Source organism: Corvus hawaiiensis, chromosome 2 (genome assembly GCF_020740725.1).
Source record: "Corvus hawaiiensis isolate bCorHaw1 chromosome 2, bCorHaw1.pri.cur, whole genome shotgun sequence".
In the NCBI taxonomy this organism is placed as follows: domain Eukaryota; kingdom Metazoa; phylum Chordata; class Aves; order Passeriformes; family Corvidae; genus Corvus; species Corvus hawaiiensis.
The window spans coordinates 59,662,772-59,690,359 of record NC_063214.1 but is presented as its reverse complement, the minus strand read 5'-3'; the positions used below and the strand labels follow the sequence as shown (position 1 = coordinate 59,690,359).

The following is a 27,588-nucleotide window of genomic DNA, read 5'->3' as shown; positions in this document are numbered from 1 at the left end:
TTATGTGAATTCTGCCTCTGAAGTGAGGCAGGCAGGTAGCTAGGAACAGGTTTTTCTGCCTCCAAAGCCCCTGAGAGTGCTCCTCCAGTAGTGTCTTCAGCAGGGCTCCTGTTGTATCCACATGGCAACATAAAAAACCCCACAGTAAAGAATGAGCTTTAGTCATCATTGTTCAGGCAAACAGACAAGTGTGTTTGGTATGATCCTCCTCCAGACCCAACAGTCAAGAGCAGTATCCTCTCAAATGCAGAAAATAGTCACCTCTGTTACTCCTTCCAACTTGGGACCAACCTGCTGGCATCTCACAACTTTGTTCTTCCTACTTTAGCTTCAGCAGCAGAACATTTTAACCAGTTTTATTTGGACTATAGGCATGTTGATACTCTCAGGCCTTCCACTCTCCAGCTTTATAGAGTCATTGAGGATCTGCTCTTGCTGCAATCTGTGTTGTGGTACGTAGCAATAACTACTGGCTGTACAGGCTCTATGGAGACCTGGACTGAACTGAGCGGATGTGAAGGATCAACACTTGATGCACAAAATGTGTTGTCCAATGCTCCCCCTCCTGTGCACTGCTACTGCTTAGCAAGACTTGAACATTCATGAAAAGCACAGCCAGAAACCAGATCAGCTCTTTTAAATTAATGAATAGTGAAAAAGACATATTCAGCTGCCCTGCAGGTTATCCCACAGAAGGATCATTCACGTCTCCTCCTTCATAAGCACAAAATCCCTGCAGCAAGGCCTTTCATGTGATTCAGTTAGTCGTGCACCCAACTCAAATGAGAATTTACTCTTGCATAATATTAAATACAGTCAGCTGCATAAGCAGGCTTTTTCTCACCACATCTTATCCTGCACTGGTGATCTTGTGTAAGAGATGCTAATCTTGCTTCAGAGCAGTAAGTAGGTAAGCTGTTTCTGATCACATCAAAAATAGATTAGTGGAAGTGTTAGTGAGCTTAGTAGTACTGTGAACATTAATGTGGAGGTGGACTTACGCAGTCCCAGGTAACAGATCCTTTCCTTGCTAAACGGTAGAGCAAGCAGATGAGGAGAGGAAGAAAAAATGCACAAAATGAGACCAAAAAATTCAAAATACTAACAGCACCCCATTGGAGAGATCAGAATGTTGATATGTGCTTTCAGGTCCTGGGGTTTCTCTGTGCATTGGTACTTGACAACAGAAACAGAAAAATAGTTTTACAGGTTCAAGCAGCTGCTCCACCTTTCTGAAGGCAAGGCCTTCATTAGAAGTAACCAACCAGGCCAGGAAAGAAAGCTGCTTTCAATTTCCAGCACTTCACCTTCAGGCAAGGACTTGGTCTCCAAGTGTGAGGGTGGATTTAAACAGGAGCATCTCTCCTTGATCACTCACTGTCCCTCTGCCCATTTCTAAGCGCTCTAGAAAGATAACTTCTAGAGTGGAGTAGTTGGTGGAGGTGGTGGGATGTTGGCACTGGGTGACTGACTGCATGGTAGCCTCTGCATGAAGAGGCCATGACTGGCCCATGACAGATGCAACTGCTGCCAGCCAGCGGCGATGGACACACCACAGAGCATGGCTGAGCACCTCAGCCAAGATGGTGATACCTCTAAGAAAAGAAAGAGCATGAGAAACAGCGGCAAAAACACCAAGGTCAGTGAAAAAGGTGGAGGAAGAGGTGCTTTAGGCATCAGAGCACAGATTCTCCTGCAGTCCAAGGAAAGTACCCCACTGGAGCATATGAATATTTCCTGAAGGAACTACATCTTCCTGGAGAGCCTGTACAGGAGCAGGTTTATCCTGAAAGATTACAGCCCATGGGAAGGATTCACATTGGAGCAGAGGAAAGTGTGAGGAGGCAGGAGCAAAGAAAGGAGCAGTTATGGACTGACAGCAACCCAAATTCCCCATCTGCCTTGCACCGCTTGGGGCAGGCTATAAGGTAGAAAAATTGGGAATGAAGAAGTGAAGTTCAGCCTGGAAAATGGGTGGGTGAGGTAAGGGAAAATTACTGGTTTGGTCTTTGCTTTTAACCACCCTACTCAATTTCTAACTTACAATACATTTAATTTTCTCCAATTCAGGGTTTTTTTTCACCTAGTAGTTGGCAAGTAACCTCCCTGCTTGTATCTCAACCTGTGAGCTCTTCCACCTTATTTTCTCCCTCTGTCCTCTTGAGGAATGGGGTGAGAGAGCAGCTGGGTGAGCACCTAGCAGCAGGCCAAGTCAACCCACCACAAGCTGTTGCATAGATGTGTTTAAAGAAAAAATTCATTGGTCCACAATAAGCATTTGCCATAACAATTTCAGATTAGCATCTGCCTAAAACTTGCAGACAAGTCTTTTCCATTTATTGTAGAGCTTTTCAGAGAACGATTTTGTGCTTTACCACTTTTCCCCCAATTTCCAAAATTGAACGCAGGCAAGGACTTCCAATGCTCACTTACTATCTACACATTATCTGCAGAATTACAGAGATGAATCATTTTTACATGAAAAAATATAGTATTAAAAATCTTACATACAAGGACAAAACAGCAACAAAAGGCTTCCCAAAAAATTAACATCCAGTCTGTCACCAGTCAAGATGAAACTCCTTTAGGGTGAGTTTTCAATGAGGATAATAAAGTTAACGTTTGTTTTTTGTCTATTTTTTTTTTATTTTACCCCCCATAAAGGAGACATGCATTAAAAACACTAATGTCTAAAACAACATTATTTAACTCTTAGTCATGCACCTGAAGATTTGGCTGTGAGCATCTTCTGAAGTCAGCAGTCAGAGGAATCCAGTTTCACTGAGGCACCAGTGATGGAGTTTCTGAAAGCGTTCTCCGAGCTGAGATCCGCAGACATTTGGGGCAGCCTCCAGACTTGAAGCATGCTTTGTGAAAGCATGTTTTGCACTCTTTATACATACAGAGTAGCATTCAGAGAGAGAAAAAAAAAAAGCAGAATTTAAAAAAAATCAATCAACAGCTGTGTTCCTTGAATGATGTTCTATCACGTACATATCAGTACAAAAGTAAACAGAAGCAGTGCAAGGCCAGGACAACAACCACCACTGTGATAATTTACAATGAATGCTGGCAAGATCTGATAAAACAGCTCTCTCATGCGTAGACCCAAAAAATAGCCTCCCCCCTGCAAGCATAACCATGGCCAGGCAAATCCCTGGTTTTGCTCTCTGAATTCACTGATACAAAACAGCTGCCACAGGCTGGTTTTCAAAGATACACATTGCCCATGGTTTCCAAATATACATGCTCTCAGTGAAGCTACTTCTCAATCTTTAAAATAAGTCTAAACAGTTTTATACACCAAAATTCCCCCAAGGAAGAAAGAAAAACATTCAGTCTGGAACATACCTGTGCACCTTTTACATTTGGCAGTCTGATATGGGAAGAGAAGGTCTGCGCTCTGACAGAATTCACAGATAAACCCTTTTGCTTGACAGAGCTACAACGACAGCAAAAAGCTTGAATTGAAACCTAAGAAAAAAATCATTTGGGAATGGTAGCAGGGATATTTCCTTACAGTAGCAGCTGCAAGGACACTAAAAGCCCTGTTTTTTCCTTACCTCACAGCCATCTACATGAGAGGTGGAGCTCTTCAGAATGTCTTTAAGAAGGGGCAGTAACTGCCCTCGTTTGATCTTCACCAGATCATCCAGTGAGAAGAGATGCAGCTCCTCTGTCAGATGGCTGGGGACCTGTTCAAATTCTTTCAGCACACTGCAAAGAGAAATAAAACCCAGTTAAAATTTAAAAAAGTTGTTTTTCAAGTGTATTTCCAGAATAAGCCTCTTTCACTTCTCTAGTCACATGGGGATTATACAAGGCAAGTTCATGCTATATCCTACCTCCCCTCCCAATTTGAGGTGGCTGTAATAAAAATTGGAAGGTTTGGGATTTAGAATAAATTATCTGCTTTAAACACGCATTCCTCAGGCTTTGGAGCTGCGATGCACAGTTATCCCAGCAATCCTTAAATAATGTGTAAAGGGTTCTCTCCTACCTCAGGAACAGTAGGCAAAAATCCCATATAGTATCTAATATAATAAGCTAGGCTTATTTATTTTCTTTGCAAAGAGAACTTTGAGTGGTTTTATCCTGCACAGGTCACTACTGGGTGAAAATACACTTGTGCTGAGCAGGTGAACACTGGAAATAGAGATATTGCTTTTAAACTATCACTGATGCAGATAGAAGGTACAATGACGATCCTAATACTTATTTCGGTAATGGAATCACAGGGAATTGAACAGAAGAGAGACAAAAACACATTTCTGCTTGAGTTTGGTGAACAACATGTAACTGATGCATAAAGAAGAGCTCTATGTCAAAGGGAAAACAGAACCTACTCTTATATCTTATTTTGCTTATACCTGCTCTTAAAAAGGTCAGCAATTCTGAAGTGATAGTCCTATTATTCACATGACTATGTATTAGTTATGCCCACAGTTTGGGAAGGTGAACACCAAAAATCTTTCACTTCTAGCAACAAGTAAGGCCATGTTTTGGCCTTTATCACTTTCGGTTACTACTACTTTCATATGAATATTTTTATAGAATAAACTGAATTTAGCATTATGACAGATTTCTGGAAGAAATCTTTAAATGCTTAAGGAACATACTTGTTAATTTAAAAAAACCCAACATTTTTTAAAGACAAATATTCTCAGAGAGATAAGTATCTTTGAGCTTTTAAGAATGAGTGAGAACCTAAGAGAGACGGAACAGGAAAAAATACACACCTAACTAAAATCATTCAACATTTAAAACCAAACTATATTACAACAAACAGCCACCACTTGTACTGCATTCAACATTTGCAGTGCAATAGAAGGCAGCTTTGTTATTGGAGCTCTCTAATGATCATATCAACTTACTTAAAATGGCACCCAAATGCCTCTAGAGAAGAAGGCTCTATAAGCATGTCATGTACATTTTACGAAGCTATTTTTCATGCATTATCACAGTCCATACCTTTCAGCAAACCTGCAGGTTTTCAAAAGCTTTTTTAAATGAAAAAGCTGTTCTTGCACCTCCTAAAAGATGGAGGAGAAAAACAAAATCATTTTTAAATTAAAAGCATTGCATTTATATATTCATAAGTGAGGAACACCACTATTTGAGTCAGCAAGTACACCAAACCACACCTAAAAAACTAAACTTTACACTTAGCCTAGAATTAAACAAATGGATTTTTTAATGCACAAAAGCCAAAGGCAGGCAAAGGCTATTTTTATTCCCTGACGAGTGAAGCAAGTCCTAATGCCAAAAATGGCTGCAGGTCTTGATGCATGCTAGACCCACATCTGTGGAAGAACAGGTAAGTGTCTCCTCAGCCAAGAAGGGAACACATGCCTACTTGTAATCTTCAGCAGAACACTCTTCCTGAAGCAGTAGGAGGTACAGCTCTTACATAAGCTAAGGGTGTTTCCCCTAATGGCCCACAAAATTAAGGAGTCACTGAAAAATTACAGAACTTTCCAACAGCCAAAAGCCAGGAAGATGTAAATATTTACTGCAGGAGACCAACTCCCTAACATGAACTAAAACTGGAAACCACTAAGGAAACATCTCCCAAAGACAACAAGGCTAAGGAGACCTCTGGCACAGGTTGGAAATGCCTCCCTTTGCCCCCTTCACCTGAGGGAAAAGAGGGCAAGTCCCAGAACTGGTGATAGGATAAATCAGAAAAAAACAACCCTCCTCCTTACCACATACACACACAGGACATCCTGCCCTAAGGAATTCTTCCTGAAACTCTCAGACCCAGAAATTCCTAAAAAAAAATGGCCACACTTACCCTGACCCTGTCCATTTCTTTACTTTTTGTGTAGAGGGTTTTGTTAATACACGACACATTGAAAATGGGGTGTTGCCATATGCTGTCCAGTAGGTGTTTGGAGAAGTTGCACACATAGTATTTTTTGAAATCCCACTTGGAAAGTATTCGAGCAGGAATAGAAGACTGGGCATAGCTGTGGCAGCAGTCACAGAAGTATTTCCCCAGGTAGTCACAATAGCGGAGTCTCCTGATATATTCTGCAGGTAGACAGCAATGAAATTGTGAAGATTTTAAAAACTTATGGGACATAACTCTTGTCTGTATGTCTATTCTGTCTGAATAATTCATCTACTGGAATGAAGGGAAAGGGATTTTTTGTTTTATTTTTAAAGTGGGGGGTTTTATTACTGTGGTAAACACATGTACAAGGTTTATACTTGGCATTAAAACAAAGCTTTCCTCATTTCCACATTTGTTCAACTGATTATAATTATCAACATAAGATCTTAGTGAAACCCCTGTTGCTTTACCCACAAAAGGAACACTAGATGAAATACACAACAAAAATACTTACACCAATTTTGGAGTCATGTTTGTATAATACTTTTTCACATCAAGAGATTTGTGGGGTTTTTCCCAGCTATTACAGCATCTCCTATTTGCTCAAGTTAATGTGCCATCATCGATTGTTGATACTTTACAGGCCATAACAAACGCTGCTCTTGTGAGCTGACCCAGAACAAGACTTAAGTGCCACTTCAAAGATTTCTTAGGTAAGGTCTGTTTGTCAGTTCTCTAAATCATTGTGCTTTCAAGCAGTTCTCACAAAATATCAGAAATGAAAAAACCCCAACAACAACAAAAAACAAAAAAAGCAAAAAACAAAACAAAAATCAAACAAACAAAAAAAACCAAAACAAAAAACACACACAAAAAAACCCAAAAACAAACAAAAAAAAGGCAAGATTTTTTGTGATCAAGATCTTATGAAACAAAAACTTTTAAAGAGACACCCCAAAAGAACAAAACCACAGATTCCATAAGCTTGCATGAAGTCTCTTTTTAGAGACTTTTGGGAATGTCTAAATTGGCACAGGGAAAGAATTATTAAAAGTACCAACTATGTAAAATCAGCACTTTCCAGCCTGGAAGCTTGCTTTTTTTAATAGCTTTTTTCTGTTTTGTGGTTGATTTTTTAAATTTTTATTGTGCATAAGAAGGACATCTATCAAATATTGTATTCTGTATTGTATGAAAACTTCCAGACGCTAGAAAGATCCCACTGTCTGTTTTACTGTTGCAGGCACATCCAACAATGAGATTTTCCTTCTAGCTCAGATAATTTAAAAATTGTGGTATATCTGTGTTGGTGAGGATTATAATCTGATGACTAGTACTGCATTTATTAGGGGATTTTTTTGCCAGTTTTGGTAATACTTACTGCTTTCTATCGGGGTTCCACAACCAACACATGTAAAGTTTTGAGCAGCCACCACTGCATCTCTCCTGTATACAAAAGCAAATAGTTAGACCTTTCAGCACCAAAACCACAGTTTTAGTTAACGTTCTTCCAAAGTGCAAAAGAGCTACACTGGCAACAGGGAGAATGTCCACCTCAGGAGCTGACTCCTACTCCTCCACATGAAGAAAGGAGATTCTGTAATGCTTGTTGAAATACCTAAATTATTTTCCACTTCTTAAGGTGGCATCAATATCATGGGGTTTGGAGATGGAAAATCCACATTTGCAACAGAAAAAGCAACTGAACCTGCAGTAACCCGGGAACAGCCAGTTTGCCTACTGTCTGCACTTAACAGCATTTGACATAGGGTGAAACAGCTATTTCCTCACACATGACCTGGTGCCTCCCCCCACTTCCTGAAAACCAGCTATCCATAAAATATTAGCAGGTAAGTGGGGAAAGTCAAGAATATTCTCCAGGTACTGTCACAAAATGACATTTTCAGGAGCTAAGTACACTGCCACCGTAACACCAAAGAGTACGTGTATTATCACATGGAAAATTGCACATCCTGTGCCAATCACAGCGTGCCAAGAGTGGGAAAAAGATGCCATCTGTTTCCTAGTGAGGCTGGTGACAGACATTGCAGAAGGCTGTGCCATGCACCAGCTCTAGATATGTTCACAGATCATCTGCACGTGCACTAGATCTGTTAATCACCCAAGCTCCTTCCATCAGCTTTCCCCATCATATACTAAATGACAATGCCCAGATCCCTCAAAACTTACTTGACTGAAGGATGAATATTAAATATAATCTGTGATCTTGGTGGGGACCAGCCAGAAGATCCTCTTAACTTGGATATGATCTTTATTTCTTCAGCCAGATTCAAACTGGATTCAAGTTCTCTTGGAATCTCTTCTTTCAGCACAGACTATTGGGAAAGACAAGCTCATGAAGACAACCAGCCCATCAGCTAGACATAGGTTAAATGCTATGGGAGATGTTTATCTCCCTTTATACTCTGGTATTTTAAAGTTCAGTTTTCACCTGCATGTAATGCCCCCTCAGTCAAACTCCCTCATATCAGTCCCAGAAGAAAGCACATCCTGATTGTTCACAACTACACATTTTAAATGTGCTGAAAATTGCTAGAGAGAGAAGACATTTTCTAAAAATTTAGATAAAGTGAACTAAAAAACTGTAAGCACTCATCTGTATTTGTTTTCTTTTTTTTTTTTTTTTAAATGTAGCTTCCTCCTTCTCCTAGCAGTGAAGCAGCTGCACTGAGACCATGATTATTTGGAGAATTGAATAAAGAGCTCGTTGTATACAGATCAGACTCACTCTCTGCTTAGACGAGCTCAGGCAACCAGACAGCTGAACTGCAGAGTCTGTCTGCAACCAGTATTTTCTGAAAGCTCTGCACAACTCCTGGGCTGTTGCTTCAGCAGAATTGCTGCCTGGTTCAAAAGATGATCTGAAAGGTAAGGAATACTGTCAGTGAAAAACAGCAACATGTCATCAGAATCTCTGCTGCCTTTTCTGCATCCCTGAAAACTTTTCTCCCATTCCTTCATTCCTACCCTCTTTCTTTGATACACCCAGGCCCTCAAAGAGCCACAGACACCGCCCTCCAGCAAGACTGGGGGACCAGAGAAACACTGCTAAGCCAAGCATCAGAGACATTTGCTGTCAAGCAGCATTCCTTCCCCCTCCTTGAGAGGGCCCAATTTACCACTCCCACATCTTTCCCAGTCCCAGCCAGAAGAACCACAAGAAAACTGCTCCAGCAGAAAAGATAGTGCCATGGGACTATTAAGGATACACACCTTTTATCAGGGATAACAGACAGATTTTCAAGGTCTTCAAGTTCTGCAATAAAGGAGAAAATTTTATCAAGCCATTTAAGAAACAAAGCATCTGTTACTCAGCACCATTTTAAATCTACTTTCTGTCTTACCACAGTGTCAGTTTCAAATATATTCATCTTTACAACATCCTTGTTGGATGTGGGAAATAACCTCAGCCTTAGTTGTAAAACAGGCATAAGGAGTCTTATCTCCTCTGCATATCTTTGACATGATGAAGAATACTCCCTAATGCCTTTGCATCCTATAATCAACATGGGCCTGCCTTCAAGAGCTGAAATTGTAAGGAGAGACTAAGTGCCTGCTGGTCAAGGTCCAGCCAGAAGGCACTCAAATAATAATGTACAGAGCCAAGAGAGGCCACATTAATTTTTCTGGACACTGACAGATATTTGGAGACACCAATCACAAACATACCAGCTAATGCTATAAACACATTAGTAACAGGTGAGATTAATGCAATTAAAGGACACACTTCATTATGTTTACACAGACACGATATGCTTATGCCAACAAGGTGTTCACATTGGTAGTGTTAGTTTTGACCATGCTTATTGCTCTCAAGACAAATGTTTCCCCATTTATATATCTCAAAGTAACTCTTGCTACTAGGTATGCAGTCTTTTGGGAGTTTGTTCTTCATTTCTAGATCAGGGAAAGATGACAGGAAAAAATAAGTCTCTAAAACCAGAGAGAACAATAAAAATCCATTTGTTATCAGGAGAAGATAAAACAGAGGTTAAAAGCTGCACAGACTACTTTTAAGGGTTTCCATTTCTGTATGTCTAAAAACCAGAAGCAAACCAAACTAAACTCAGGATGCCCTAAGGGGAAGCAAAGCACATAAGAGAACAGAGACATTCTGCTCTAGTCCTGAAGCAGAGGGAGAGGCTGCCTAAAACTGAATCAATTTGTTTCATTAGGAAATAATCATGTCCTAAATTCTCTCAAACAATGTTGCTATAGTGGACTGAGGTTGTGCCAGTTTCACACTTTCTTCATGCACATTGCTTTGGTTTAATCCTTAGACATAACTTCAGTCCCTCTGTTGGGTTTGCATGGCAAGATTTTGGTAGCAGGAGGGGCTACAGCGGTGGCTTCTGTGAGAAGCTGCCAGAAGCTTCTCCCATGTCTGAGACAGCCAATGCCAGCCAGCTCCAGAAGGGACACACCATGGGCCAAGGCTGAGCCCATGAGCCATGGTGGTAGTGCCTGTGGGATAACAGAGTCAAGATGGGAGGAAAAAAACCCTGCACAGTTGCAGTTGGAGAGAGGAGTGAGAATATGTGAGAGGAACAGCGCCGCAGACATCAAGGTCAGTGGAGAAGGAGGGGCAGGAGGTGCTCCAGGCACCAGAGCAGAGATCCACCTGCAGCCTGTGGAGAAGCCCAGGCAGGGGCAGGAAGATGCCTGAAGGAGGCTGTGACCTAGAGGGAAGAAGCCCATGCTGTAGCAGTCTCCTGACAGGATGTGTGGGAAGTCCCAAGACATAGAAAAATTGGGAGTGAAGTTCAGCCCAGGAAGAAGGGAGAGGTGGGGGGGAAGGTGCTTTAAAATTAGATTTTATTTCTCATTACCCTACTCTGATTTGATTGGCAATAAATTTATTTCCCCAAGTTGATTGTTTTGTCTGTGACAGTTTTTGGTGAGTGATATCTCTCTGTCCTTATCCAACCCACAAGCATTTTGTTATGTTTTGTCTCCCTTTCCAATGGAAAAGGGAAGCGTCAGAGTGGTTTGGTGGTCACCTTGCCAGGGCCAGCTCACCACACTCTCAGACCAGAAAAGATATTCTTTCCTAGAAAGGAAATCCTGCAGCAGCCTGGTATTGCTGCATGTGCTGTAATAAGGAGCTACACATACATAATTGTTCCCATTTTCTCATGTTATTTCTCCTACAATAACATCTACTAAATCAAGAGAATTCCCAAACAATGGAATAGATTCAACTGAACAATAAATCTGTTTCTACAGTTACAATTTTAAAGTCTCACCAATAATTACATATTCATCCTCTGAGTCAGTGTGGCAACAAAATCTGGTAACCTCATGATGTGATGGTAGATGCACTGGGGAGCTGACAGGCAGCAAAGCACAGCCTGTCCAAGACAAGGACAAGATCAGTTAAACCTTTCCAGCATCTATAAGTAGCTGCAATTCTGTTTACATTTTTCATCACTTACCAAAACTTTAGCACACAGACTGCATTTATAGAGCAATTTTAGTTGTTTTTATACATACACAGAAGAGGCCAGTTCTTGGGAGTCTGTCATACAGTGCATGTCCTGCAGTTACTTAGCCAGAATCTTGTAGTGATAACCCCCAATTTTTTACATTACCAGTGGTGTCTCCCCTTCTCATGTCCAAGCACACCATTCATTTTTCCACAGAAGTCATGTAATTTAGACTTTAGACTTAAGATTCATCACTAAGATCTGTACTATTCAAGAGACTAAAATCTACTTAAAAATGCATGTGCTGACTCAAGCATTATAATGCCAGGAGTATTTATTATCTTGTCTTAAACTATATGTGAATGAATACTCTGGGAAGTCTCACTCAAACCAACTGCATGGCCTAATCTGCATACCGCAGAAGCAAACACAAAAGGAAAGAGCCAAGCTGCAAATACTACCACAAAAAAAAAAAAAAATCCACAAAACAAAAAACCACTGGATTTAAGCAGAGAAAGAAAAACAGCCAGCTACAGGCGCACTCTGTGGAGAGTCATGCTTGGCTTGTGGCATTTAAACCTTACATTTTCATTTTAATGTAAAAAATAATTATAATTAATAAAACACAGGTGTGAACATCCAAAAGGAAGTATGTGACCCACAGGAAAAACACTTGTGGCATAATGATCCTCAATGGACCCAGCTCTCCAGAGACTCAAGGAAGGTAACAGGATTTGGTTCCAAGCAATGCCCCAATTTATTTGGTATTTGCTTGCATGGAAACAAACAGCAAAGGCTTTCAGACAAGGTTATGTTCTAGATTAAGTAACTTGCCTTCATAACCACTGTCTGAAGAGGTAACAGAAGAATCAGACTTCTTCACTCCAAGGTAAGAAGATAACACCGAATCAGTGTGATAGCTGCCATCTGATCCACTTGTTTCCTCCACACCCCAGGACTCTGCTTGCTGTTGGCTTAGGATATTACATTTCATTTTTTCTAGTGATGCTATAATCATATCTGCAACAAAAAAGTGTGCATTTTCCTGGACACAAGATTAAAATGCTCATTAGTACACAGCATATTTGATATTTAGTTAAGATGAAGTGGAATATATAATTTTTCCCCCATACTTTTTCAACTCCATAAATAAAAATGTAAACATGGCTGACCTTTTATCTAAATTCAAAAAAACCACCCCAAGGGCAATCCAGAAACAATATGCAAAAGGCAACTGCCCAGATAATTGTCTCACCCTTGATTATAACATACAATTTACTTTTATCTTACCCATGTATTAGATAAAAATGAACTTGATTACATGACTAACTGATATATATGTATGCATTTCAGAGATGTAGTCTTCTAGTTACACTGCATTATTTAGTATGCAACCTATTTAACATGATTTAATTTCAAGACAATGTGTATAAGCAGTTTTGCACACATGCTAGCTGGAGGGGGCCAGAAGTGCCAAGTTTTGAATGGAGTGTAGATCTTCAGGTGGTGGGAAGTACAGGAGCTAGGAAAAGGTTTTCATGCGTTAAGAGTTAGGGCAGTGAAGTAGGGAATATGCAGTGAGATATCTTACACAGTCAGCTCAATGCTACATAGAAAGACTGTGATAAGAGTAAGTGGAAACCTGGCTGCCCTGGGCTTTCCACTGCCTTAAATAAAAGGTAGCTGTTCCAAAGCTTCACTGTAGCATTTCCAAACCACACAACCCTTCCTCATGACGACACTTGCCATCTTGCCTGCCCTGGTCACCCATTCTCTAGGAAAAGGGACCAATGAGACGTCCACACAAATCTGGGGGTCCCTGTCCTAATATCACTGCTGCATCCCTTGGCTCCTGAGGTCTAACAGAGCATCCCACCAGCCCCATCTGAGCTACTGCTGACGGCCTCAGCATAGGCCCCAGACCAGTCTCAGCACAAAAGTGGATACATTGTGGAGAGATAGTTGTACTCAGGCACCGGGGTGGAAACCCAGAGACACCCAGGATACTCTCCCTTTCTCCTCTCAACTACCATGTGCAAACCTAAACTTACATCTAAAAAGCTATGGCAGTATCCAAGGCTAGAGATTCTGAGTGCAGGATAATTAAAGCTTTGTAAAAGTGGCTTATGTTCAGAAAATTGTACCACTCGACATCAGTATTCATTACATCCCCTCAACTTGTATGGGAACCATGAAGAAAAACATCAGTGTTTAGGAATAGCTAAATCCTAAGGAGCTCAACAGACAGCACAGCTTTCTCACTGCTCACAGACAAATACATGTAGACAAGATTAATCTCAGCATTAGAGAGCACCCAAGTCCCTGTGGGTGTTTGGAGAGACTTTTATATTTTCCCCAACACTAATTAATATTACTTGCTTGGTGCACAGTTTCTCCAGAGACAACTTTCAGTGAACTTTAAGAGTCCAGGAATTTGCTATCTTTCCACTAGCAAAGAAATAATTAAAAAGCTCTTTCTCCTTTTGGGAGAGATCTCTTACTCTGAAGATTCAAAAAGTCTCAAATTAGTGGCAGAGCACAGCCTATCAGCATGCCCTGCTGATAAAAGCAATTATGAGCATATCTGAGAGAGCTGCATTGCAAGATGAAACAGAATACAGTGACTCCTGTACTCAGCATGACTATCAGCTCTCAGCTCTGCCTACTGATAGATCCCTCACCCTACAAAGCAGTCCCAACTCAACTGTGACACACCAACTTTCTCATTTCTGTTCCCTCCCACTCACATCAGTGGAAAACCCCTTTAAGATTATCTGACCCATTTCCTTCCTGGCACACAACTACAACTCCAGAACTTGCTGAAACCACAGGTACCTTAGTTTTCAGTCCTAAAGTTCAAAGAGATTCTTTCACAAGCTAAAAGTATTTGGAGTTTTGTGGGGTTTTGCTTGGTTGGGTTTTTTTTAATGGAAGCCTTGCTCATAATGGACTGAGCTCTCACTATCTTTTAACCTGTAATCCCATCAACCCCCAGTCTCTGCACAGTGGTAGTAGCTGATAAAATCTTGCCTCACTCAACACTCAGATTGTGGTTTCTAATCCAGATACCTACTCACTGGTCTCCTGGTGTCTGAAAGCAAATTACTTTTGGTTTAGGTCCCACATTACAGACTGAGAAACTTCATCTCCTTTCTGAAACACCTTTCATAAAAAGCAACATGAAAAGCTAGTTCAAGTTTGTTGAGTTTTAGTGTGTGATTTATTGAGTGGGTTTAGTTGTCTGAAGTGCACCTTACGGATGCTGAGAGCTTCAAATCAAATGCAGAACTAGCCACTCCAGTAAAACCAGTGTTGTGCACAAAGGTGATTACCTCTTGAGCCCAGGACATGGGACCACATGCAAACAGTCCAGCAAAAAAAATCTCCTTTTCTAGGCACATTTTTAAAGCTCTTCTATATTAAATCCTACTCATTGCAATCCATTAACCCCTCTTTTTCCACTGTTGGAAAACATTGACATTTAGCACACAGAGTTATGTGTGGCAGTAACTCTTTGACAGCAAATCTCACATGCTCATCATAAGCACACACACAGAAAAACCCATCCTCTCCCCACCTTTTGACAGTAAAAGCATGAGGTAAATCCCATCCATATGTATGCAGCTGCAACAAATTCTATGCAACATTCTAATATAACTTAAAAGTTACTAATGTTAAAGTTTGTTTTCAAGGAATGTGTGCGGAAATGATGGAATGAAACGGAGAATTGTACATTGTTCCTATATATATTTCCATTATTTTAAAATAATTAAATTGTTTAATTAATGGGTCAAGAGTAGAAAACAAATTACGAAATGGCATTTTATATTTGTAGGTTCACCCATAGAGGGCAAGAAGAGGGAAAATAGTGTATTTGTAAAGATTAGTACATCTATCAGGAAGTTCTTTTATTGAGAAATACCTCTTGTCATTTGTTTTTGCCACAATAAAACGTAAAAAACATTATGACAATAACATTTGTTGTCCTCACCTTTTCCACATCCTCTGGAAGCATGCAGATGTCCTGCAATGAACGATTCAAGGGTATAGCACTTATGTTCAAAGAGGAAGTAGAACCTGTGGGTATAACAAGAACTTTTATTAGTTACTTCTTTCTCTGCAGCTCCCACAATGCGTGCACAGTGACTTCCAGAAAGCAAAGCAAACTTTTTCCCCAAAACTGAACACTATTGAGGCTGGAGGCTGTGGTGGAAGCTAAGGAGGAGAAAAATGAGAGAAACACGGCATTTGAACCACTCTGGCAACCTGAAGCATGAACAGCAACTACCAGAGAAACACGGTTTAAATGCTGTGCTGTGATAGCACCACTGCATTCCCACACCAGTTCTCTCCAAGCAATGGCCTGAGCTGCTGGGGACAGCCACAAACAGAACCTGAGGCTGGACTGGCAGCGATGCTCTGCAGTTGGTGACACAGCCAGCTAACATTGCACTCTGCTCATTCAGAGTTGCTGGAAGAAACACAAATCTCACTGCTGTCTGGGCATGCAGAGAGATGCACCAGCTTTAAAAGATTCACCATATCACTTCTAACATTGTGTAACTACAATAAGTTTGGAAAACATTTTGCCATTATGTTTCTATACCCTGAGGAAGTCTCGCTCCTGCTTCCAAACTCAACCCATACTGAATAGTTGTATGTCCAGTATTCCTTGCTTCCCAGAAGTGCAGTTTTGTCACTGATGAGTATATGAAATAAAATTTATCTCTTTTTCCTCGATAAGAGCTTTTCACTGTACAGCAGAGCACACATCGTGTTTTACTGGTGTTTACTACCTCTTCTTGGACCTTGAACTCACACTGTTTCTGTTTCACTCTCATGATGTTTACAGGATAAAACAGACCATATGTCGTGGCAAATGGCCACCACACAAACACCATTTAAAGCCTTTGCAAAGAGCACATCTTAATCAATGGCTTCTTATTTTTAAAAAATGCCCTTCCTAATTTTGTTTAGAAGTCACAGACAGACTAAAGAGTTCCCACAAAATATGATCATAATTTATGTAAACCTTTTCTCCAACTAAGGGGCACTGACTCTCAGGCTTAGTTTGAATTATTTATATTACCTTACTTAGAGAAACACTTCCCTGAGCGTCGATGACATCAGGCTAGAAAGTCAATACTGTGCTTGAGCGTAGTGACACAGAAGGAGTTTTTGTACAGAATTATTAATACCTCTATTGTGTATACCATGAAGGAAAAACTGACAATGTGACTTTTCAAAACAGATTCAATGGCCTAATTAAGTTATTTTCATACCTACCTGATGATTCATCTTAGTAGGTAAACTCTATAGCTTGATAAAGACTACGCTCTCATCAGTTAAGATAACAAACACTACTCTCTAGACTAAAAACAATAAGCAGAAATAAGGAAATGGGAAAATTATTCCTTTCTCTTTAAAACATAAGATGCAATTCATCTTAAATATAATTTTGAAACCTAATGGGAGCTCTCTCCTTTGCTTACATCTTGCATCCCACTTGTATCTTTAAGTAAAAAGAATGTAAAAGAAGCACAGGGAAAAAGCCCAGCACATCCAGCAATGGCATGCAGCTCTGGGTCTGATGCAGAAAAATTATCTGGTTGCCTTTCTGCTCCTGAACACTGTTGCCAGGAGGCTGCTGGGGCTGCAGAAAGAGCCCTAAGAGCCAGAGAAGGAAGTGGCCTTGATGTGCATAGGGGTTAAAAGCAAGAACAAGCCTGTGAACTGTCAGTGACACACCAGCCACAACAAAGCCCCCAGAAAACACTGAACTCAGTCACAAGCTCTTCATTAACAGTTACAGAGCCTTTTCAAAAGGTTGAATAAGGGCCATTCTCTGGTGGTCTCACACATACGAACAAGGCCTTGTAGGAATTTCAGGGGACCAGCAGAAAATCCCACTAAACAAAAATTAAATCCCACTGAAAAAAAAAATTTATTCTGATTTAAGTGGTATTACATAATTTTCTTGTATCTTGTGCATCCCTCAGCAATTCTCCTGGAAGAAACCATCATCTCTGAGATAGCAGTCAAAAGAATAGCAAGTCATGAACTGCTATTGTGTAATTCCTGCCCTCAAATTAGGCATTATATGTTTATTCTTTTTCATTTTGCTATTCACTTTTCACATCCCCATAGTACTGGATAGTGCAGGAGAGAATGAGACCTCATTACCCAAGCTACCCAGTAGCAAGTTAAATGGTTAAAAGCAACAAGGAATGAAGAAATGCAGAAGTTTTCACTTTGTACAGAAAAGGCCTGAGTCTAAGGCAGACAGAACACACCACATTGTTGAGTGTCCAACAGGATCCTACCTCCTACCAGGGGTATATTTTAGTAAAATCAAGGATGCTCTTCTTTAGTCACCTGGCTGCCAGATTCCTTGCTCCCTTTGTTTTCTGGAGAGCCAGCAGCGCTGCTACCCCAACACAAGCTTGTGACACATCTGACTCGTGCCAGAAGGTCGAGTCACGCACAATGTATTTGTTCTTACGCACGTGCCTCACAGTCCCAGCTGACCCTGAGAGCCTGGGCTGTGTTTTCCAGACCCAACACGTGTGACTGCCTTCAGCCAGCCCCAACTGCTGGGTGCGGTTTCCTTCTCCCTGACGGGCACTTCTCAAAGGCACGGAGCCAACGCAACACGCAGCAGACGGAAACAGCCATCATCGTCACATATGAACTGTTGACGACAGCCTGTCCTGGATGACAGAGATGTTATTAAGAGCACACAGTCCTGCAATGGCACGTGCCTGTTGGAGACCTTGCTCCAACTTACACCTTGGAGGAGCTCCAGGTGAATAGCTAGAAAGGATAGAAATTGGAAGTGGAGGTCAGTGGAGCGTCACTGCTAGGACTACTACTCACCAAAGGGACAAGAAAAAACCCAAATCAAAACAAACCAACAAAACCTAGCCTTTGTAATATTCTTTTATAATACAAAAGCAGGATGAACACTCCCTGCTCTTTGCTTTTACTCCAGTAGAAAAATGAGACCTCAGTTGCAACATTTTTCTGAAGCCTATAATCTATCATCATAGAATGGTTTGGGTTGGAACGCACCTTGCTCCAAAGCCCCTGCCATGGGCAGAGACACCTCCCATTACACTAGGTTGCTCAAAGATCACTCACTAGACCAAGTTGGTCAGGACCCCATCCAACCTGGCCTTGAACACTTAAAGGGACAGGACATCCACAACGTCCCTGGGCAACCTGTGTCAGTGCCTTACTACCCTCACAGTAAAGGATTTCTTTCTAATATCTAATTGCCCTTCCCATTTTTGTAAGTCCCCCTCTAAGTACCGGAAGGCTGCTACAAGGTCTCCCTGGAGCCTTCTCCAAGCTGAACAACCCCAGCTCTGTCTGTCTTCATAAAAGAGGTGCTCCATCCACCTGAATTTACTTGTGGTCCTAAACTAAGTCCTTAGATACAACTAACACCCTTTATACACAAAATGCAAATACTTAATCTTGCTGTACCAAAGGCTGCTACTGTCAATACTAGGTGTTAAACTGGAGGGGACTGTTCTGCTGCCCCAGCCAAAAGGCAGGGACTCCAGCCTGCAGCCCAGGAAGACTGGCACATCTCATGGAGGCACACGCACAGCCCCAAGGCCAGCCCAGCTGCTCCCCCAGCCATCTCAGGGGCATGTGCTGAACTTTCCCACTGAACAGCTCCTCACCTACGGGCCTGCACTGCCCAGAGCCCCCTGACACTGCAGGGACAGGGGGCACCCTGCTCAAAGGGCACCCTCTGCTAGCAGCCATCAGCCAGTCCTCTTCACAGACAATACACAGGAATATCCATATGGTTGGAAAACTGGTGAGAGGTGTAAGGAATCTGTTCTATATCACATGGGAGTTTGTCGCCCCAAGACCTCCAACACTTGGAAAGGGGAAAAGGAAAAACAGTCCCACTCCAGAACAAGCCAATTCAGTCACAACAAACTGAATGTTAATGCTCTGCCTCCAAAATCCCAGCATCCAAGGACTCCCTCTCCTCCAGCTCCTGCCAAACACAATATGACCCAGGGAGCCCACACACACCAATGATTCATTACTCAGTGCCCCAATCCATGCTATCTGCTAGGAGGAAAAGGGCAACAGTGAAGACAAGATAAAGCTGGTAGAAAGTTCATCCAGTGGATGTTCTACATTGCTCATGGCTCAGCAATTTTTACATTTTATCAACAGCTGAATATTACAAAAGCATTTCTGCATGCTGAGAGATGCCTACTGCAAGCATGAGCATCTCCCATTTTACCGAGTCCAACCCTCTGGTTCTCCTCGGTTTTTAAGCTCTTTCTCCCCTCTCTCCTATTTTGAAGGACAGCATTTGTCAAATTTGCAATTACCATAAATAAGGCCCACTTCAATTACAGTTGTCTTTCCTAGCACAGAGATCTTACAACAAAAATGCAGCTGTAAAGTTACCTGTTGGATTGACTGGCTCTGACTGGGAAGGGCCACTGGGAGAATCACTGTCACTGTTGCTGAGAGACGCAGGCTCCACGGCATAAGGGTATTCCACTAGATCTGCTTTACCAACGGTTGAATCTGGAAGCAATCTCGTGAAAGCCAAGTCTCTTTCAGGGGAGGTATAAGATTCTTTTCCAGAATGCAAAACAGCGGATGTGACGGTGCCTCCTGTTAATGTCACTTGGGTAAAGCAGTCACGCTTCAGAGGGGACATGCCCGAAAGAGTGAAACCACTCAAGGAGGAAGCAGCAGGATCTCCATCAGTATAATGGGGACAGGAGAAAGTATCCAGCGAAGGTTTGGGGGAATCACAGTCTGCGTTGTTCCAACATGCCCGAGGCCTTGTAAACCGAATGTCTGTTTGTGCACAGGCAGAGTTGTGATGTGCAGAATCACTGTCACTGTCATCACGGCTATCCTCGGTGCTGCTTTCTTCCCACTGTTCCACATCACTATCCGGATGCTCAGCTGCCTGCATTGTGCTCTGCTCCAACACCAAAGACGGCTTCAAACCAGATGCATTTAAAACAGACACAAGAATGTCTTTGATAGCTTCCGCACTGCCTGGGTATGATCCAAAACTTCCAGCATGTCCAATCACTGCTGGCCTTGAAGATTCATCTGTTCAGAAAATAGAAGAAAACAAGAGGTTAGGAAACAATACTAAGAAAAGGTTAATACACAGCATGAAGAAAATGCATATTGTTTTTTACACAGGTGAGAAGACAGTAAACAACTGAATTCACTCACCACTTACTGCGGCCTCTTCCTGCAAGAAAGCTCTTGCTTTCTGCACTCAGGAACCAATTCTGTCATTGATAAAGGCTATGTAATAAACCAACAGTAAAGTATTCTGCTGCTATCCAAACACAATTAGCTAAGACTTTAATGGTGACTGACTGTCAGTGTGCTCAAAAACATCACCGTTCTACAAAACAGGATAACAAAACTATTACTAATACAGGTACTGATCCTACTGCCAATAGAAGAGAAGATTACATTATAGCGAGACATATGGAAGATAATAGAGCAGGGGGAGTAACAAAAAATACACTCAGTAATACACAGTCAATGTGCTTGTGTGTTTCAGCTCAGTCAGAGCAGAAATGGCTAAAGTACACTTCAGTCCATAATTCATGGGGTGGCAACACTTAGACAAAACCACAGCAAACTTAGCTCTGTCACAGCAAGATCATTATAATGCCTCTGAAAGAATCAAAAGCACTGCCAAGGTCCTAAGTGATCTACTGCAAAACTGTAGGTCAACAGAAAATGGAAAAACTGCTTTTAGTGGCAGACATAGCAACATTAGCAGGACACAGAAGTGTGCACTGCAACCAGTAGCTTTTGAAGGATAATATGAACAACAAAACTATACCTTGAAGAAAACAAAATAAATTTAAAAATCCCAAAAATAAACAAACAAAAAAAATCCTCAGAGGAACTGCCATAATCCAAGTAACTGAGAGATTAGACACAAAGTTAAAGAAGAAAGATCGACCACATCAACACAATGAAGTTAACAACTATCTCCTTTGGGGAAGATAAGTCACTTGTAAAATTCTAAGAATAGATGCAATCAAGAAGAATCACTTCCAGGACAAAGAACTCCTAGTTAGGACCACAAGGAATGTTAAACACTGCTGGTGAAAAAGCAGCAAGTGTTGCACACTGCAGACTTTGCCCAGAGGTTGCTCTCATTGGAAAACAGTAAACTTCTCCATGAGTGTCTCACCTGGAAGCCTGCATGCACTCAAACTACATGATAAGAGACTTTACTACTGAAGGGATCAAAACCAAAACAAAAAACCCGTGTATTTTGGAACAGCAAGTCCTTATAAAGACCAGTGCTCATCAAGAAAAAGCTGAAAAAAACGAGAACATCACATATAAGATATACTGCAAGAGCTGCTAGCAAAGCTATCCTAGTAAAGCTAGGTCAAAATCAGCCAGCCAGCATATGTTAGTAATAGGGATCAGTCACCTGCCACTTACCAGGATAAAGCTCTTGCAGAAATAGCATCAAAACTGCCACATTTTACTGGCTGCACTTGCAAAGAAACATCTTGCCAATGCAGCCAGCCATGGCAGTATAAGGACAGGAATGGGAAAATTAAAACTAGCTGACTTTCAAACAAACATTTCAGTCTTTTCAGGAAAAGAAAGCTATTTTGGTAACTACTGGCATTTTGATTGCACAGGAATACTTTAATTTGGGATGCAAACATCATCTTCTCTGTGCAAAACAAAACATTTAGTGTTATAATCAAAAAATCATAAAATTTTATGAGCTGAAAGGCTCCTGAAAGATCACCTAGTTCCAACTCCCCTGCTATGGGTGGGGACACCTTCCAGTAGACCAGGTTGCTCAGAGTCCCATCCAACCACGCCTTGAACACTTAAAGGGATGAGGCATCCACAACTTTCCTGGGCAACCTGATCCACCCTCACATGAAAAATGTCAGCATTAACTAAAATGCCGAAACTACCATTAAGAGGCAAAAATCACCCATGCTTGCAAATTGTAAAATGTCTATTAACGTTGTACCACCCTCAAAGCCAATACGCCAAGAACCCTCTTCAAACAAATTAGACTTGGTTAGTACACACAAACATCGATAGCTTTTGCTAGCACTACAAGCACCAGCTAAACTCCCCAGAGGGAAGCAATTTGGAACAAGCTGGCATTACCTGAAAGGACAGAGATTTGAGGTGTTGGAGCAAGGCAGCTAATCCTCACTGAGGGATTTGAAGAACATGCTGAGTCGGTGAACGGCACCTTTAGGCTTTCGTGGTTTAACTACAAGGAGAACAGAGAGGCAGACAATTTGGTTATAAGATAACAGCACTCTGCTAATGATACCCTCAGTCTCACAGTCATGCCAGCAGAAAGAACACTGTTCTGAAGCATGCTGACAGTCACCTAACTAGTGCCTACATTTCTGGCTGCCTGAAAATCTCCCCAGAAGCATGCACTGTCTGGAGAGCGCTGGCATCTCAGCTCTGCACCTCTCAATTCACTCCAGAAGGCAGGTGACCAAAACAAACTCTCCACAGCAGGAGGATTAAACATGTGCATAAGGCACAAATGAGACAAAATGCTGGATAGGATGGCTGTGTATCTACCAAAACAACAGCAATAGAGTAGAAAAGAATTCAAGGAACCACCAATCTGTATCTGGAAGCATTGGACTATTTAGATATATAAATCTATGAGGCTCCAACTCCATAAATATCTGATCCACGTGCGGCTTGATCTCCCAGCTCTAACAACTGGGAGGAAGTGTGGTCACATTACCTAATTTGATAGAACACAATACATGTGGTTCACATCAGCAACGTGACTGACCCAGCATAAAGCAAGAGGTGACACAGATAGATAATACTCAACCTGGCATAAGAGCCTGCCAGTATAAGCTGACCAAAATTCTGAATACATTTGAACTCCCTGAGCAGGTTTATACCAGATCAGCACTCCACTTTGTGCAGTCATGACGCTTCCAATTCAGTATTTCTACCCTCAAGCTGGATTTACCATACTGTCAAACCAGAGTAAGCTGAACCACGGCAGCAATTTAGTGCAGATACTCAGAGGCTAATTCCAACAAGAGACTATGATATACTGAGGATAGCAAAGCAACAGGTATCCTCCCTAAGCTCATCAATTCCTTGTGAGGACCTAAAATTTGTCCCCCCACCTCCCTACTGCCTCAAGTATGTCATGGACCTGCAGAGCACATCACAGAAACCAGGGAAATGAAAGGGATGCCCTGCTCCTACATGCACATCCTTAAAAAGCACTTAACCAAGGTGTTGTGCCTTCTCCCCACAGCAGTGAGAATGTCTGCACACTGAAGCACGAACAGGATTCCTCTCAGCCTCTCCTGCACACTGTGATCCCATACAAAGAGAAGGGAGTTAAAGGCGTACTGTCCTTGGCCAACCTGAGTTGTTGACCTCTACACTTCCTACGTGGAAGACTGAGGTGACTCAGAGTACAGATCTTGTCCAGATACGCTTCAAAGCCACAGAAAGCAGAAGGACTTAAAACCCACAGAGAATTTCCCTTTTAATGGAGAATAACGTTTCAAGCCAAAAATAGTATGTTTAATTTAAAATATTTAGCATTTGATTATGCTAATTCTTAAAAAAAATACTCTCTTCAGTATCTGCTAGTGTTTTCTATCTTTTCCTCCTCTGCACTACTTTTGAGAAATTGGCATGCAGGCAGGCTTTATCCATATAAATATCATATTGTCAATATCAGTGGATAAAGTAGGAAATATTTTAAAATTATTTTATTAAATTTAAAAAAATTGTTTTCAATACCAGCAATTAACAGACTCTACCTCTTAGGACGCAAGTATCCCAACTGCCCAACAGCTGGATAAAGGCAAGTATTTTATCAGTAAGCACAGCTATTAAGGGTGTTGAGTTTTAAGATTTTTATCTTTTTTTTAAACAATGCTCCCATCTCTCGGTTCTTATCAGAATGGTCTGAGAATTCAGGTAAGATTCCCATTTCCTTTCAAGATGCTATGACTATAACTACATCACAGAAAAATTTAAAAAGCCACAAAACCTCCCCACCAACAAATGCAAAAAAAAAAAAAAAAAAAAAAGCGATTAAAGAGCAGTGATAAGGAAATACAACAACAACAAAAGCGCATGGAAAGCACAACACACTGCCATAACCAATAAAACCCACTGACAGTTTGACACCTTCCTAGTATAAGAGAAGTCTACCTTTTCCTCCCCCGCCTCTAATACTGGGACTGTGTTTCCCAAGCTAACTCCACCAACATTTTAAAATAATTTACTACACCCACTGACAACTAAAAGCTGGTTTTTGAACCAAACTGACCAGCACACTGAGCCACCATTCACAGGTCTCCCTTGCCTCACCTTTCCAGAGTAGGGGTGCTTGAAGACTTCTGTTCTGCTGAAGCTGGCGAGCGCTACTGCATGGAGAGACATAGTGGGAAAGCTTTCATTTTTTGGTGTTGTTAAGTACCTGGAAGCAATAGAGAATTACAGTCACCACCGCGTTATCCGCGGCTCTCCATCTGTTTTGCAGACTCGACAGTTAATACTCTGAACTGTTTTCCGTCCTGACCTGGCATGCTTATAGAAGCTTACCGAAAAGCAGAGCTCAGCAACAATGGAAATGTGCTTTTAAAAAGCGCCTAACTCAGAGATGGAGTTTTTTGTTTGCCTGTTTGTTTTTAAGTAACTCAACAGGAACGCCTTCCACATGGATAGGAGGAAGACTACTGATCTGTGGTACTTCACAGATTGCAGTAAAAGGAGGAAGAGACGGAGAGCAGTGGGCAGCAGCAAAGCCCCCGTGCTCCGCCTCTGCAGCAGAGGCTGCTCCCCCCACGCCGGCTACCAGGTAGGGGCAGGCAGCGGCGATGACAAACGCCGGCGATGTCCCCGGGACGCCGCGCAGCCCTGCGCACGGCAGGGCTCAGCTGCCGCGCGGCTCGGCAAGCGCTGCATCCGGAGGGAGACCCCGGCACATCCCGCGGCCCCAGCCAGGAACGCCGTGCTCCCCGCAAGGCACCGACCGCTCTCCCGCCCGGCCGCGGCTCCCCGCTCCCACCTGCAGCCGCGGCTCCGGCGCCTCCCGTCCGCCGGGCCGCCGCGCCGACGATGCCAATGCCTCCTCCTGCCCGCTCCACGTCCCTCCCTCTCTCCCTCCCACTCTCTCTCTCGGCCCGCCTACCCCCCCTCCCTCTCTCCCTCGGCCTCCCTACCCCCCTCCCTCTCTCCCTCCCGCCCGTGGCGGGGCCCAAACCAAAGGACCCCGAACAAACCTAAACAAGAAAAAAGTGCCGCCGAGGGGCAGCGCCGGGCTCTCCGCTTGTCTGGTTTGGAGAACGGGAGGCTGAGAGCCAGCGACCTCGTTGCTCTTTGCAGCTTCCTGAGGAGGGGAAGTGGAGAGGGAGGGGCTGAGCTCTTCTCGCTGATACCCAGCGACAGGACGCGTGGGAATGGTTCAAAGCTGCTCCTTAAGTTTATACTGGACACTGGGAACCGTTTCTTTGCCGAGAGGAACGGCGTTCCTAGAGGTGGTCAATGCCCCAAGGCTGTCCGTGTTTGAGAGGCATTTGGACAACGCCTTTATCAACATGCTTGAACTTGGGCAGCCCTCAATTCGTCAGGCAGTTGGACTAGGTGATCATCATAGGTCCCTTCCGAATGGAAGAGTCTATCCTACCACCAAACAAACCCAAGAGGAGTCCATTGGGAGTGAATGGAGGGTGTTTTCTCGGTCGGTGTGAGCTGGGGTGGGGTACACTGAGGCTTTCAGGCAACATATGCAGCCACAACTCAAGGATCAGCTGTATCCGAGGACTTGCTGTCAACTGGCTGATTAGAAATTACAGGTCCCTTCTCATTGAGCTTTTGGGGAAGAATTGAGCCATCTGCCAGGCTGATCTACGAGTTGGCTGCCTTAGCAGGCTCAAAACTAGCAGGCTGTAGTTCCTAGTAGCCAGTCTGAGCTAAAAATAGAGTGAAGGAATGCTGAGCTGTATTTGTGAAGCTAAAAAATTGCTGATTGTCCATAAAATGCGAAAAATATGTGCAAGAATTTAGGAAATTGCAAATCATGAGGAAGTAGAAAAGAGAGAGAGTCCAGATGCTACCATGAAGAAATAAGTAGAAGCAGTAAATAGAATGCAAAAGAGAGCTGCAGCTGAAAATGTGGCTTTCAGATGTTTTGGAGTAATTGTCTCCTTTTTAAGCACAAATGATGACTTAGCCAGTAAATAGGACAGTGGAAATGGGCTGTGGAAACTTAGGAGGAGCTGCTGGCCACGCTGCACCGTTGCCTCAATTTAGTCTGGATGGGACTCTAAGCAACCATGATCTCCAAAGGGGGATTTGACTATATGTCCTTTAAATGTCCCTTCTAACACAAACTATTCTATGATTCTATGTTATCATATGGTGTGAGTTTCAAAATCCCAGATATACAATGGTAATTTCACATGGTTATTTGTGAAAATAAATTCTACTTTTGAGCCACAGTCATGTCAGGAAGGGCAGGTAGTAAGATGGAAAGGTTATAGATTTATTTGTAGTTGTTACTAAAGACTGGCAAAAGACATGCTAGGGAATTTGTATTTTGTTCCATAAAGTTTTCCAAAATCTTTACAGGAAAATAATTATACAAATGCAAAGCACTAAATATGTCTGAAAGCAACATGACAACAACAACAAAAAATATTACGGTAGCATTTTCACATCCATTTAGTGCTTTTTCCCCCTCCTTGCTGCACTCTTTATATATATGTGTGTGTTGCCAGGAACTCTTGTATTGTATCAGACCCCTTGCTCAGTATATGATTAAAAGCACTTTTTGCAGATGTCACCAACAGAAATATTAGAAAACTGGACAAATGCAAAATCACAAGGAAAAGGGGAAGAAAATGTTTTTAAAGTTGATTAGGTGGAAACTCAACAAGGCTAGGGTGCACCAAACTGGCATCTCGCCCCAATACCAGAATCACCCACACTGGCTTAGGAAGAGGAAAACCCAATCTATTTTGTCTGGTATATATGCCAAAACAAAAAGCATCAGCAAAAATGTGTCCCAAATCTTACAATAGATTGTCAAAACCCAGAGGTTGGGAGCAGAGACAGCAGATTAAAAGCCCATTGGTTGGCTTCTGTAGAGGAATCTTCCTCGTTTCCATATCTTGGGCATGGAAGTACATGTCCTGTAAACTTCAGGGTATATACCACAGTGAGATCTTTGAGCTACAAAGGGATATTGGGGAGAACTAAAGCAGATTTACCTGGTGT

The 27,588-nt window shown here is 42.2% G+C and overlaps 1 protein-coding gene across 3 annotated transcripts; it reads right to left on the bottom strand.

Moving 5' to 3' along the window:
- Positions 1-2,290: 2,290 nt before the first annotated feature.
- On the bottom strand, positions 2,291-25,667 carry RUBCNL (rubicon like autophagy enhancer). Of its 3 annotated transcripts, none has more exons than XM_048295293.1 (16): positions 25,593-25,667; positions 24,679-24,787; positions 22,465-22,573; positions 19,729-20,394; positions 15,278-15,363; positions 12,121-12,331; positions 11,107-11,211; positions 9,074-9,116; positions 8,589-8,721; positions 8,030-8,175; positions 7,221-7,285; positions 5,798-6,036; positions 4,972-5,033; positions 3,564-3,717; positions 3,352-3,442; positions 2,291-2,891 (listed from the first exon to the last, which is right to left on the bottom strand). In XM_048295293.1, the coding sequence occupies exons 2-16, from the start codon at positions 24,748-24,750 to the stop codon at positions 2,779-2,781; spliced, it is 2,295 nt and encodes a 764-aa protein (XP_048151250.1). In that variant the 5' UTR covers positions 24,751-24,787; positions 25,593-25,667; the 3' UTR covers positions 2,291-2,778. The 3 variants fall into 3 exon arrangements, with proteins under 3 accessions (XP_048151250.1, XP_048151249.1, XP_048151251.1); XM_048295292.1 differs by lacking the exon at positions 25,593-25,667 and adding an exon at positions 25,379-25,454; XM_048295294.1 differs by lacking the exons at positions 11,107-11,211; positions 25,593-25,667 and adding an exon at positions 25,379-25,454.
- Positions 25,668-27,588: the final 1,921 nt, after the last annotated feature.

What these genes read in the sequence shown, in the direction of transcription:
- RUBCNL (XM_048295293.1), bottom strand. Translation starts at nt 24,750, where the DNA reads ATGTCTCTCCATGCAGTAGCGCTCGCCAGCTTCAGCAGAACAGAAGTC. An exon ending in TGGAACCCCGATAGAAAGCA is followed by an intron (nt 6,037 to 7,220) that starts GTAAGTATTACC and finishes GTCTACCTGCAG; the next exon opens with AATATATCAGGAGACTCCGC. An exon ending in AAGAAATGGACAGGGTCAGG is followed by an intron (nt 5,034 to 5,797) that starts GTAAGTGTGGCC and finishes TCCATCTTTTAG; the next exon opens with GAGGTGCAAGAACAGCTTTT.